This window comes from Cydia pomonella, chromosome 10 (genome assembly GCF_033807575.1).
Source record: "Cydia pomonella isolate Wapato2018A chromosome 10, ilCydPomo1, whole genome shotgun sequence".
In the NCBI taxonomy this organism is placed as follows: domain Eukaryota; kingdom Metazoa; phylum Arthropoda; class Insecta; order Lepidoptera; family Tortricidae; genus Cydia; species Cydia pomonella.
The window spans coordinates 10341995-10355857 of NC_084712.1; the positions used below are offsets into that span (position 1 = coordinate 10341995).

At 33.8% G+C, this 13863-nt stretch overlaps 1 protein-coding gene across 3 annotated transcripts; it reads right to left on the bottom strand.

Moving 5' to 3' along the window:
* Positions 1–146: 146 nt before the first annotated feature.
* Positions 147–10969, bottom strand: LOC133522060 (ecdysone oxidase-like). Of its 3 annotated transcripts, none has more exons than XM_061857252.1 (5): positions 10105–10969; positions 9887–9943; positions 4397–4512; positions 3316–3449; positions 147–1884 (listed from the first exon to the last, which is right to left on the bottom strand). In XM_061857252.1, exons 1-5 carry the CDS (start codon positions 10176–10178, stop codon positions 307–309), a joined length of 1959 nt encoding a protein of 652 aa, XP_061713236.1. In that variant the 5' UTR covers positions 10179–10969; the 3' UTR covers positions 147–306. The 3 variants fall into 3 exon arrangements, with proteins under 3 accessions (XP_061713236.1, XP_061713237.1, XP_061713238.1); XM_061857253.1 differs by having other exon boundaries at positions 10109–10968; XM_061857254.1 differs by lacking the exons at positions 9887–9943; positions 10105–10969 and adding an exon at positions 5030–5405.
* Between the last annotated feature and the right edge of the window lie 2894 nt (positions 10970–13863).

A 13863-nucleotide genomic window follows, 5' to 3' on the forward strand; every position in this document is an offset into this window, starting at 1 on the left:
CGAATTTACACTGGGATCGAGGGTGTGAACCGATCGGAATATTTCCTCTTTATTATTTTCGCTGTATAATTTTGAGATATTGGGCATTTTATGAACTTAATCGATAAAATTAATAACTTTTTTAACAAATTTTCAACAACAACAAAAACAAAATACTTTATTGAATGCATTAGCTTATTTTTAAACAAACATACTTTTGGTTTATAAGAGTCCCTTTATGTTGTCCTTATAACTATAATAATATGAATGTGTGAATTTTTAATAATTTTGATGAAGAAAATAAGTTTTTAAATTTTGTTTTATTTACTATTGGTTGATATTAGGTAAATGGTCCTCTTTTATTAAATCACTTGCGCGTTCTGCTATCATTATTGTTGGTCCATTTGTGTTACCACTTGTTAACGTTGGCATTATACTAGCATCTATTACTCGAAGTTTACCAACACCGTATACTTTAAGACGACTATCAACTACTGAAGTTTTATGAGAAGTACCCATTCGGGCAGTGCCTACAGGATGATATATAGTCAACACCATATTAATAGCTATGCACTTCCAATACTCTTCACTGTCAAGATCGAAACTATCACAAGCTGGCCATTTTAGTCTGCCCAAAAATCCGTTGATGGATGTAAAATATGAAGTCCTAACTATTTTCGTCAACATTCGAATCCCATCAGATGTAGCCTGCAAATCTCTCGGATCGTCAAAATAATTAGCGTATATAAGAGGGGCATCTTTTGGATCACTTGTACTTAGAGAAATATTTCCTTTCGAATACGGATGCAAATTATGAAAAAGATACAAATAAAGAGCGTTATCTTTACTATTTTTGACTATGGAGTCAACTACCACAGATTTGTATAGACTTTTAAAATAAAGTTTTACCTTTTTGGAGTTTTTCGGAAATACGCCTACAAGATTTTGAAATTGTGGAAATTTTGAATCTATCGAACGGCCATAAAGCGAAAGTACATTTTGTATAGTATTTGATGCGAAGTAACCAGTACTATTTTTAAGATAGATCTGATACTGAAGCTCGTTATATGTCGAGTCTTCTTCTCCAGGATGGTTTCCGAAGATTATAACTGGTACGTAAATATGGTCCTGGAGATTTTGACCTACAGCCGGTGAATTTATTAGACTGGTAATTCCCTTGGATTTTAAGTGGCTTCTAGGACCAATACCAGACAACATCAATAATTGGGGGGTATTAATTGCCCCAGCGCTCAATATAACTTCACGTTTTGCATAAAAAATCATTTCTTTTTTATTAATTTCCACCTTTACTCCTTTGGCTGTTAAACTTATGTCGTCTATTATTATTTTTGTAACTAAGGTATTTTTTAATAATTTGAAATTTTCTCGGTTCTGTATTGGATTCAAATAGGCCTTCGCTGTACTCTCTCTTCGCCCGTTAACTGCTGTTCCTCCATAAGGGCCGGCTCCTAAAACGTTTCGTTCATTGATATCGGCGACTGCCTTAAATCCAATTTCATCCCATGCACCTAATATTGACTGCGTGAGCTCTTCAGATGTACTGTTAAAATAATTAATGCCTAAAGGCCCATTTTGTCCATAAGACCTTTTAACGGCAGGATTCTTCAATCCATTTATGTCCTGGAAAGATTCAGCTTTCTTGTAATATTCACGAACAATTTTTGGGTGCCATTCCTTATTTCCTTGATCATACCATCTTTGGAAATCAGCGTCGTTGCCTTTGACATAGATCATGACGTTCATACTGCTACATCCCCCTAACATTTTTGCTCGCGGCCAATGCACTGTTTCATTTACATTGGCTTGATTCGTTTTTCCAGTATTAACTGTAGTATAATTCCAATCGTATTCCGTATTTTGTAACTGGGTATATAATGCGGGGATCTGGAAACAAAAATTTATAAATTATGCATTTCCTGAACTTTTTTAGGGTTTATGCGGTGCTTGACTGAGCACATAGGCTGTAAATTTGCGCTTTAGGCAACGTATTAGTGTAAAGTATTTACCTAATTCCTAGTTAATTTATAAGTTACGAGTATTGGTCTGAAAGTTATTAGCTGCTCCGGATATTTCAATGCTAATTATGGCTATGAACAATATTTTAGCTAATGCGAAATTGTTTTTATTTTATTATTTAGTTTTTTACTATACGAATTTCGTACTTATTGGAATCATGGAATCTATCAAACTTAAAACTACAAATACTTAGAATCTATTCTCTCTGTCCCTCCCATGTCGTTAGCAAAAAGAAGGTTTACAAGCAGAATAAATAATTCTACTTTTAAGGATCTCTAGAGTCGTAATCGTAAATATGTCGATTGGACTCTTAGTTGATGTTCGTTATTTCCACATTATTTCACTAATATATCTTTAGTTTTTTTTTGTGTTTTATTACGATAGTTAATTACCCTGAGAAAAACGAAAATGAGTGATAGTTCATTGTGCAACGAGGGGGGTAAGTGAAATTTTGGATACGAGGGTGGTAATTCCCGACAGCCGCAGGCTGGAGAGAATTAAAGACCCGAATTTGTAATATTCTTACCCCCGGAGTTACACACAATGTTTTTCATCACACTTGTGAAGAAAAAACTATATTTTAAGGGAAATAATTCTTAAATGCGGTGACATATCAAACATTCGTCCGCCATTTTGTAATTTCTTGACATTCGGCATTCAGCCGCGATTGAAAATTATGTAAAAATATTTTAAACGGCTGTTAAATTAATCAAATGAAATAATTTTAAACATAAACAAAAATATTAAATTATAAACGTCAGTATTTTAAAAGTAAAACTCACGTATGCTACTTGGTTCGTATGAATAAGTGAAATAATTAAAAAAAGCCTAGGGAGTTATAGCTTTTTTTTCACAATCCATACCTCCCACGGAAACAAAATAAGCCTTTGTCCTTCAGCACACCTGAATGAAATAAGATCTTTTTCGAGCAAATGTGATGAAAAAATATTAAGCATTGGATAAATACATATTATTTTCAGTACCCCTAGTGTAAATTTAGTCGATAGCGAAACGTGACGTACGCGTTTGCGTTAAGTCTCATTTTGTATGGGTTTTTGAACAGCGCGCCAAGCGGGACGTTTTGGAAAGTCAAAAAATCTCATACAAAATGACACTTAACGCAAACGCGTACGTCACGTTTCGCTGTCGAAAATATTTACACTAGGTCGTATTTTCCCTGATATATGTGTTGTATGTACTACACGAGTACAACATTATTCAGATACATCTCGTGCTTTTGATTCAAGGTTCAAGACGAAAAAAAAAATGTATCTTCTCTTTAGTCATAAAACAACTTACAATGCTCTCCACCGGTGGATCACCTCCAGCCTCGATGAGCAATATTTTCCATTGCTCTACCTCGCTGAGTCTGTTTGCGACCACACTGCCGGCTGATCCTGCGCCGATTATAATGAAGTCAAATTGCTCGAAATCTGGAAAAATCACATTGCAATCAGTTAACAAGTGTTTATTTTTATTAAGTCTAAAATCATCAGTTGCATGGTTTGCAATACACTAGCAAGGCAATGCGAATATGCGCCTGACATCAAATCATATTGGAGTCATATCAGTTATTCATTTCGCTCCGACTTGTCCGTACATGTATTAGTGCGAGCAAGACGCACGCGCAAATGACAGCTAACTGATATGACTCCAATATGATTCAAATAGCGGTTTGATGTCAGGTACATGATCGAATTGGCTTATAGGTACCTATTTTTTTTTTTACGTAATGGTCTTAATCGAACCTGTTTGTTTTTAAGGATCAAATGTCTTAAGTAGTGGGACCAATTGACTTAAACAGAATACAGGAGCAGAATACAGTGCCAACAGCATACTAAATATGTTAGCGGACAGGCCAGAAAATGATAGTCTTTTGCAAAGACATTGGATGTCTGCGCTAATAGGGGTTCAATCTGATGAATATTTATTTTTTAAATTAGATAATTAAATCTAAGAGTATTTTTTTAGTCTAAGGGTCTGTTTAACAAAAGCTGACTAAAGTATTGAATAGCTAATAAACATTAAATACAAGTCACTCAAAAATATTTGGGTTTAAAAAAAAACATTATGAAACTCTAAAATTCTCATAGGTGACGTCACAGAATGCGTTCTCATGTTAACTGATATGTAATAACAGAATCCTTTTGACATTTTATATTCAGTAGTTAGCTGATGTGATTAGTTTGCACACTACCCTATTGTATTATTTATCTTATTTGAATCACAAACGTATGGCTAACTCATTAAGACAAAGTATCTTGGACAGAAATTCTAATACCACAAATCGGCCTCACTTCGTCTAAATCACTGCATAAAGTATACACTTTATATTTGACAAACATGTATATGCATACATGTTTGTCAAACATTGCATTACCATGCACAATTGCGTTTGGTGGCCAGTTTTCGGTGATCTCGCAGTTGGCAGCAGCAACAATTGCAGCAAAAACTAATATTTTAAGAACTACTGCCATGTTGTACTGCATGTTATTGCTGAAACAAAAAGGTCAGAATTTCGCTATTTTATTTCTGATTGGTTATAAGATATTCCTATTTATTTTAACAATCATTGTTATTTTCAAGTCTTGAGAATTTTATACAATGGCTTATAGGGATGGGCAAAGTTGACAGTTGGTGATGATGATTTTAGCGTGGAAATAGTTTAACGGAACTATACAAATTTGTTATTCAAAAACATTATTTATTTTTTATTTTTATATAAATAAAAACAATTTCTACTGTCAATGAAAGCAGTGTTTTTATTAGGAAGTCCTTTCTATAATAAAAAAAAACTTGTTTATACAAATAAATAAGCATCCAATAATACTTTTAAAAGTAACACATTTTAGGCCGATTCATTGTAACTTTTAGAATCTCTATAAATAAAACCAATAATAAGTACATTTTGTTTAATAATAGTAAAGTCACTGGTAACTAATAAGTTGAAACTAGAAGTTTATAGAGTAATAAGTAGTGTTTATTAAATTTTAATGAACTTAATTTGACTTACCGTAGAACCGTCACAATTATATAAAAAAAATTTTTTAACTATACTAACTCAACAGACATAATAAAACATCATCGACGTCTTATTCCTACTTATTCACTAGTAATTATGCTCTTGAGAACCAAAAGATAAACCGTGCCAGAAGTTAGAGACCTACGCCAATGCCAAGTGATTAAAGTTTAAGGTTACCCGGATTTAGCATATTGAGCATAATGCGTATGCATCTTAGAATTCATGGATGGTTAGTTCATAAAATTACACTTTAAGTCCGCTTCATAGGATCGCGTATTAAACGTATGTTCTACAACTTTGAATGTGAGTGAGTCATCTATCTACTCATCTACTTTGAAAATAGGCACCTACTCTATTAAAAAAAATATTATAATTTTAAACATACAAAACAAATTCATGTCATATTTGTTCTGGTTTTGACATTTTTCGCCCGCGCATCCTGCTTACTCGTATTTATTGGTACGAGCGAGCGAGGTGCGCTGCAAGTGATGCTGAAGTTTAAAATGTCGCTCTTTCCTACGGTAACCCAAATGAAAATCGCGATGCGACATAAAGTATTAATATTTTTCACATGCAGTACGGTGACATTTGTCATCTCCATACAATTTATAACTTTAAAAATAAAAAATCGTCAAAATTATGTATAGCACTACCTATCGGATTAGGACCAACCTCGAAATCCCTGGAACAGTCATGAAATTTGGTATGTATATAAATTAAAGGCCCCATTTTCATGCCCACACCATTTGACATTTGGGGACCTCGAGGAATCGCAGCCATCTTGGAAAAAGTGTACCATCCAGGAGAAATTCGCGTTTGACTCAAAATCTACGTTCTTTATGAATATACGGTGTAATGTAAGGCAACATTAAAGCGTATTATATTCTACACTAAAAAGCCCTTGATATCTTGCCAACAGACGAGCGGGCAACGCCTCTGTTTTTGATATTTCATGATGCAGTTACTTGCTTTTGTAAAGTTCTTTTGTTAGTTATACTTTTTTTTTTAGTCAGTTCTTTTGTTAATTATCTTAGCATTCTACTTTTAGCCGATGACCTTGGCATGGCTGATAAAATAAACCAACTTCTAAATAAATCAAATTAAAAACAATAAAGATGAGCCCTAATAAATTATGAATCCAATTAGTAAGAATTGACATTTTTAAATACTTAGTGTAATTTTATTTTATATCTTTCTACATAAACATAGGTTACATAGGTAAAAAGATAACAGATAATATATAATTACACTTTTATGGTGATTTCAATATTATTCATAATCAACATTTAGTGCGATTAAAGTAATTAAAAAGCCGATGCTCAAGCTACGTATTATCATTTATCAGTTCAGATGAGCAGTTAAACCTTTTTTATACCGGCAAAATTTTAATAATACGGGTTTTCAGCAAACATTGCATCAAATAAAGTAATTTTGCCGGCCTATGTTTACTTGAGCGCTTCATGAAAAGTACTGAACCTTTTTTATTAGCAATGTACACATTTTTTATTAATATTAAAGAGGTTGTTAAGTGTCTGCGAAGTATTTTTTCATTCAACCTGTTTTTATAACGTCCGTTGTGATGTTTTTGTCTACAGTTTTAAATTGGACGTTTATTGGCTAAAGTTCTTATGGTAATTTAAATTAGGCAGGTGTCTACCTACTCTTGATATATATTTAGGGGTATATAAATATAATAATAATAATTCAGCCTATATACGTCCCACTAATGGGCACAGGCCTCCTCTCTTGCGCGAGAGGGCTTGTGCTATAGTCCCCACGCTAGCCCAATGCGGATTGGGGACTTCACATACACCTTTGAATTTCTTCGCAGATGTAAGCAATGCAGGTTTCCTTCACTGAAAAGCTAGTGGTAAAAATCAAATAATATTTAGTTAATTTAGGGGGTAAGTATATTTAATTTAATTACTATGAATAATATTTTAAAACAGGTATTTACTAATTCTTACCACGATTTATAAATATTGACAATAAAAAACCATTTCAAATAAATAAAAGCAAATTGGAAATAAATAACTCCTTACGTAATTTAATTTGACTTTAACACTATATTATTGTTATATTCGAATAAAATTATCCAAACAGACAAACATAAAAAGAGACAGTAATATCCGTTTGTTAATAATGGCGTTCTATGCTGGGTAGGGTAGGGCTGCCCCGTCACCAAAGCCAAGGATTTATTTATTGATCTGAATCTGTGCCATGTCCCACGGATGCACACGCTTGTGACTCTGAGTATGGAAATAGTTATTTTTGATATTAGCCAGCCCATTAGGTATGTCATTAAGGGATCTGTTTCAGTGGTTGGTGATATACTCGGCGACTACGGCGACTCCATTGACGGATGTGACGAGAGCGGTGAACTTTGCGTGACGTTTCTTACAGGCGCTACTGTATCTAGTTATTTTTCCTCTTCTGCGAATTTAAAAAAAACGGATTATATTCTCGACACGCGCATTTTGTATATAAAATTACTTAGTTTTATTAATTTAACTACTTAACTAACTTAACCCATAACTTCCTTCGGACAACTAGATTCGGACTAGGTATCATAAAAGCAATATGAATAAAGAGTGTACCTAGTACTCTTATATTTATCACCAAACAGTTTTTTTGGTTGCCTAGCATAAAGGTACTGGTTGAAATAAACTGGCTTCGGGTTTACCCATAGCATCGACAACGGTGTGTGTTTTTTAGGTAAAAAATTATACGTTTCCTGTACTTTGGCATCACGGCGTGCTCGTAACGTACAACATTGGCCTGTCCGAGCTCATGTAATGTTTTTATTTTCCATGTGTACCTTAGTAATACTTAAAATTTCTTCTTCTTCTTCTTTTCCTTTTCCCACTTTAGGTGGGGTCGGGTCTCCCAATTAATTTACTCCAGGCACTTCTGTCCTGGATTGTTTATTGTGAAATAAAAGAAACATTTTAAAATGTATAGTGACTCATGAGCTCTAACTACATTCTCTTAGAAACGTAACCTTTTATGTTCGCACGTTACCTTTACGATAATAAATTAAAAAGTTTTCCTTTAGCGCAGAGTTAATATTTGAAACAGTAACACAAGAGCATTTTTCAATTTAAGCTGAGAAGATGGGCTTTTTATTTATGTCCCCTATCACTAGTTCAGAACTTTGACTAAGGATATTGCTGTCCATAGTTATGTACACGAATACATACAAAAATCGACCAAATAAATATAATAATTATTGATAACACCAATGTTACATGTCAAAGAAATTATACATTGTATAGCTATAACTAATAATTGTTACATACTATAAACCGGATGGCACTGGATGTGCTAATGCTTTATTCACGTTGTGGACACGTCGCCTCTTGTTTTATTAATGTGTTTCTGGCTGAATTACGAGTTGAACAAAATATTGTGGTATATCATTGATTTAATAGACTCATATATTTTTATTTCGTAATTGACACGCGCTACGGACTAACATAAGACCCTTAAGCCGCGTATTCACTATAAACATTTTGTTTACAAAAATGGTTTCAGAAACAGAAATCCACATGTTTCTAAAACACAGAAACAGTTGCTTTAAACACTATAGTTTATCGCAAAGTTCATTGTATCTCAGCCCGTCCACACTATGTGAGCTGAAAGATTGTTTCTGTAAATATCGGCATAGTGTTTAAGACACAGTGTATCCTAAACATTTTTTATAGTGAATACACACCTTTATATTTTTTAGATGACGAGGCGTATAATTTGATAAAATGTTATGATGGCGTAATTGCTTACTGATAAATACTGATAACTGTTTTTCAAAGGTTGAAATTCAGACGACATTGTAAGCTTAGTAATTCAGTTTATACTGCCTTCGTTACAGTAAAGCGAAACACGATTTTGAACTTCAGCCAATGTTGCCATGCTGCGAGGGAGAGGTGTCGATTACGTAATGTATTTACCTATAGGATGAATTATAAAACGTGAGCAATACCAAACCTACACACTAAGGAAATATTAATGGAACGTTCATCATCATTATATAATATAGTTAGTTACGAAATATTAATTCAAAGGTATTTAGCAGAAGCTTTTGGACAAAACAAAATATCTATATATAATGCTAAGTTGATGGTTCGACTGCCCACTAACTATTTAATTGGACTGGGCAGATCAGAATATAAATTTGATTCTATCTGGTTTTGTACCAAAATGGCAGTTCGATTGGGCAGATTCTTGTCTAGTTTTAATATTTTTATTAATTGAACTGTCACTTTAGTACCTGGAACATTGATGACCGGTTTGGCCTAGTGGGTAGTGACCCTGCCAACGAAGCTGATTGAACCGGGTTCAAATCCTGGTAAGGGCATTTATTCGTGTGATGAGCATGGATATTTGTTATTGAGTCATGGGTGTTTTCTATGTATTTTAAGTATTTATAAATATTTATATATTATATATATCGTTGTCTAAGTACCCTCAACACAAGCTGCTTGATGGTTATGGAATGCTTTTCTGGTAGAAATAAGATAAGCTTAATATATATATTTGTTTTAATATATATGTAAATAAATACGTGTGTTTGTAAGTTTCTCTATTATTTATATTTTTCCTGGGTTAAAATACAATTTTAACGCCATACAAAAGTTCAACGCCTTTTCAACCTCCTTAGCGGTTGAATTTTTCAAAGTCACTTCTTACCTCTCATTCACTTTATAAATACAACCTATTGTGCAAATTCAAACCCAGGACCATCGGCTTCATAGGCAGGGTCACTACCCACTAAGCTAGAAACATTTTTCCCCATCACAAAAAGCGCCGCTAAAGAAGTATTAACTTCAAAAAAAACAGATATTTACTCACATTTCACTGCGATTTACCGGACCGTTATATTTACCCTTAGCCGCGTCCGTGGGCTGGCTGAAAAATCCAGACATCCGTAAAATTGGCAAGTAGAACATAATTTAAACATAAGCAAATGGGAAATCAACACTTAATAATAATCACACTTCAATATTAAATAAGCACATAGTTGTAACAATCTAATAACATGTAATTAAATGTTGCACTTGTTTACTTACATACCTTCTGGAACTAGAAGAACAAAAATGTAATTACGTGCGTTATGATTATTTAGCATATAATTGATAAGCATACAATTTACACTTGCGATGTATTCTGAAACGACACTTCAATATCAATATAACATCCATTAATTGTGAAAACGTATGCTTGGAAGTCCCACGTCTGGGGCTACGCGCTAAAGAAAGTGAGCGTAAGCATGCAAGCTCGCATAATAAAATAACAAAAGTTCCTTTCGATTATATATATGCCACAAATTTTATTTCAATCTTAGGAAAGCGCATAGGTACCGCTTTCATATATCGAGACGAGAGACTGAAAATGCAATCAAATTATTATCGTAGCTTTAAAATCTAAATACAGGAGGTCAATTCGAAGTTACATTTTGATATAAAAATGATTTCATTTTGTTATAATTCGCGCGTGAATTTCGCTCGTACTTGTTTGTACATTTACTTAACTGGTGTGAGCGTAATGCACAGACGAATGATAACAAAATTGCACAATTTTGACATCGGAATGTAAGTTGGAATTAGCCTTCTACTCCTGCTTATTATGATTATTCGTGCGAAGGTCGGGTTTTTATCTTAAGTACACTGCTCATAGTTATATCTACTTATTGTACTTGGTAACGTGGATATTTTAAGAGGAATATGACAGTATCGCTTCTTTTGCCACTAAATAATTAAAATAATTAATACATAAAAAAAAACTGTTTATTTCATAACAAAAAACATATAAAACCTGGCCAGTAATATATGATCACGCCACATATTGCGGAATTTCATTAGAACTTAATTTATCATACTTAACTGAACTATCACCCTGTATATAAGAATAACAGCGCCCTCTTGACAATGATCATATATTTCTGGTCGTGCTTTACATGAGAAAAAAAGCGCCTTCTTAACAATAATTATATATTTCTGGTCGGGATTTAGGTAACGTCTTAAAAATATAATATACAAGAAGAAATTAACCGCGTGGCTTCAAACCCATAACACAACAATGTCTAGACAAATATAAGAAAGAAAAATTAAATAACATGTTTGTCCCGTACCTACTTAAATAAAGTAAATATTTTCCGACCAAACATTTGCTATGGAAATATAGTTTAAAAAAAAAGTGATAGGCCACCTCATTGTTTCATATTTGTCTATTGCAAAACTTATCTAGTGTGGTATATGTTATGACCAAGTGATAAAAGGGGCATTTTCCATAATGCGCGGGCATTATGAAAATTGACTAATATGTTAAGGCAATTTGACAATAACTATTCAAATAATTTAATTGACCGATCATTATACATAATGTCTATCACCTATAATATTGAGTAATAAAAAACATATATATATTTATATGTGTTTTTATTTTTGACATTAAACCTCAATTGAAAATGAAAATAACATAGTATATGGCGTTTACCTGATCTGGGGATCCCAGTGACGTCAGCCTCCTACCAACATGAGGGGAAATAACAGTGGATGTGATGAGACCAACGTTGTACATTATGAATAGGAGACAGAGGATTCAGTCAGGTAGAGTTTTGATCAATTTGTTAGTGATTACGTCAGACCTTTGTAACTTGACAACTTGAGTCTTCAGATCTGCATCCTCACTTTTGTCATACTTACAATCCATGTACGATGTCTTATTCTAAGATCGAAGATAAAACGTCTGTCTAAAAGTAAAGTTGGTGAGCAAAGCAAAGTTTAAACCAGTTGTAAAAGAATCCTTTTACACTAAGAATAAAATACTTAAATCGCAGTACTGAATGCAGTGATTCTCGAGACGTGGTGAAAGAACGAACTGTTCACCGTGAAAGCAGCTTTGTTTAATGCAAACAATGCTCTTTTTGCGTGCAGTCGGTAAATAAGTTCAGATTAAGTTTGGTTGGATGTGCTTTATATAGGGAAATGAAAGAAAATAAAATAAAGCAACATTTTTAATACCTGTTCAACAAGCGAGCGTCATAGGTCAAAATTACTCAAAATGAGGGCGCTGTCGTCCGCTAAAATTTTATGCAAGTATTGGCTACGTGCTAAGTGCATGGTGAAGGTATAGTAAAGCGATGGCAGCGCATGTTAGCGTCTCGTAAAAATTATATGCACGAAATATAATTTTTAATTTACGATAACTTCTATGATATTAATTTAAATTTTATGGTGTAAGGTAACTATGTAATCTGTATGAAATGCATAATATAAATAACGTTTAACTTCATAATGATTAATTCTGTATCCCTGTAAATACCTTTACAAATACCACATGTTATGTAATCTTTTTCTCGATGAAAGGATTTTTTGTGGACCAATGAAAGAGAGATAACCCTACCATACATTGTGTTGTTATATTGCTCTAACAGTTTAGGCAGCGTTTTCGATGAAATAACCCAGAGAACGCGATTTTATTCGACATCGTTAGCAAACATTGTCATATGTCAACCAATTTTATAAAAAAAAAACCTTAAGATTTAAAACATAGTTTGTAAAAAATGTTAACCTAAATGGTCGCGCACTGTGCGGTTTAAGAGGAATTTCCTCCCACGGACGCTTCGGCTGTGGAATGAGCTTTCTGCCGAGGCTTTCCCGAGGGGCTGCAGTATGGGGTTCTTCAAAAAAGGAGTGTACAGGTTTTTAAAGGGTCGGCAACGCGCATGTAATATCTCTGGTGTTGCAGGCGTCCAAAGGCTACGGTGACTGCTTAACATCAGGCGGGCCGTATGCTTGTTTGCCACCAACGTGGTACAAAAAAAAGTTTAATGTGATTACATGACTTACAAAAATCACAACAATTAACCCGGGCAAGTATTTGCGGAGTTCTGCAAGCATTTACGTATAATTATAACTATAGTCGTTCGATTTGTAGCTGGCCCCGAGCGGCTAATCCTTTGTTTATTGTTAATTAAAACCGCACGTGCCACTACCTGTAAAAAATGGGTCGTATAATTCTAATTGGCACCTGAGCGCGTGCCAATTAGAATTATATGACCCATTTTTCTGGACTAGTCAGTCCAACGCTCAAAAAACCAGTGTAGGTGCGCTCTCTGATAACGCGCTTTGTTACGCATCTCGAGGACACATTTTAGACTGGTTCTGTAGTGTTCGACTCGCCGGCACTCAGTAACCGTGGAAGGACCACACAAGAAATCGCAAATTATTTTTCTATTTCTTCATTTTGCATCTTATTGCAATTTTCATAGAACTTGTAATTCAATAACCGGTTAAAGCGACTGGACCATTTTTGCAGGTAGTGGCACGTTCGGTTTACTTCGTAGGTATACTTCGACCTCGACCACATGAAGTGAATAAATTGGAATCGTTTACTTCACAATGAACACTAACATTAGACAAAGTAACATTAGATCTCCTTCTCATTATATTCAGTCTACGTATTTTTTTTTTGTAATTTTTAATGCAGTTTTGTTTCTATTTAAAAATAAAATGACAGTACTAATGATAGTATTGTTTAAGTACTGACACATACTGAGAACTGTATGTCAAAAGTTGAAATTCAAACGAGCTTAGTAACTCAGTTTATACTGCCTTCGTTACAATAAAACGAAACACAATTTTGTACTTCAAGTAATGTTGCCGTGATGCGAGGGAGAGGGGTCGATTGAGGAATTTATTATTTATACATAATTATGTATATTTACCAATTCCACGTTGACTTTGAGATGAATAAACGACCTTGTTAATGTTTACTGTTGGAGAAGCTGATGAGTCAAGTCTTACATGTTTAGATACATTTAAAAA

What these genes read in the sequence shown, in the direction of transcription:
- LOC133522060 (XM_061857252.1), bottom strand. Translation starts at nt 10,178, where the DNA reads ATGCTTATCAATTATATGCTAAATAATCATAACGCACGTAATTACATT. An exon ending in CTTCTAGTTCCAGAAGGTAT is followed by an intron (nt 9,944 to 10,104) that starts GTAAGTAAACAA and finishes TGGATTTTTCAG; the next exon opens with CCAGCCCACGGACGCGGCTA. An exon ending in ATCCACCGGTGGAGAGCATT is followed by an intron (nt 1,885 to 3,315) that starts GTAAGTTGTTTT and finishes TTTTGTTTCCAG; the next exon opens with ATCCCCGCATTATATACCCA.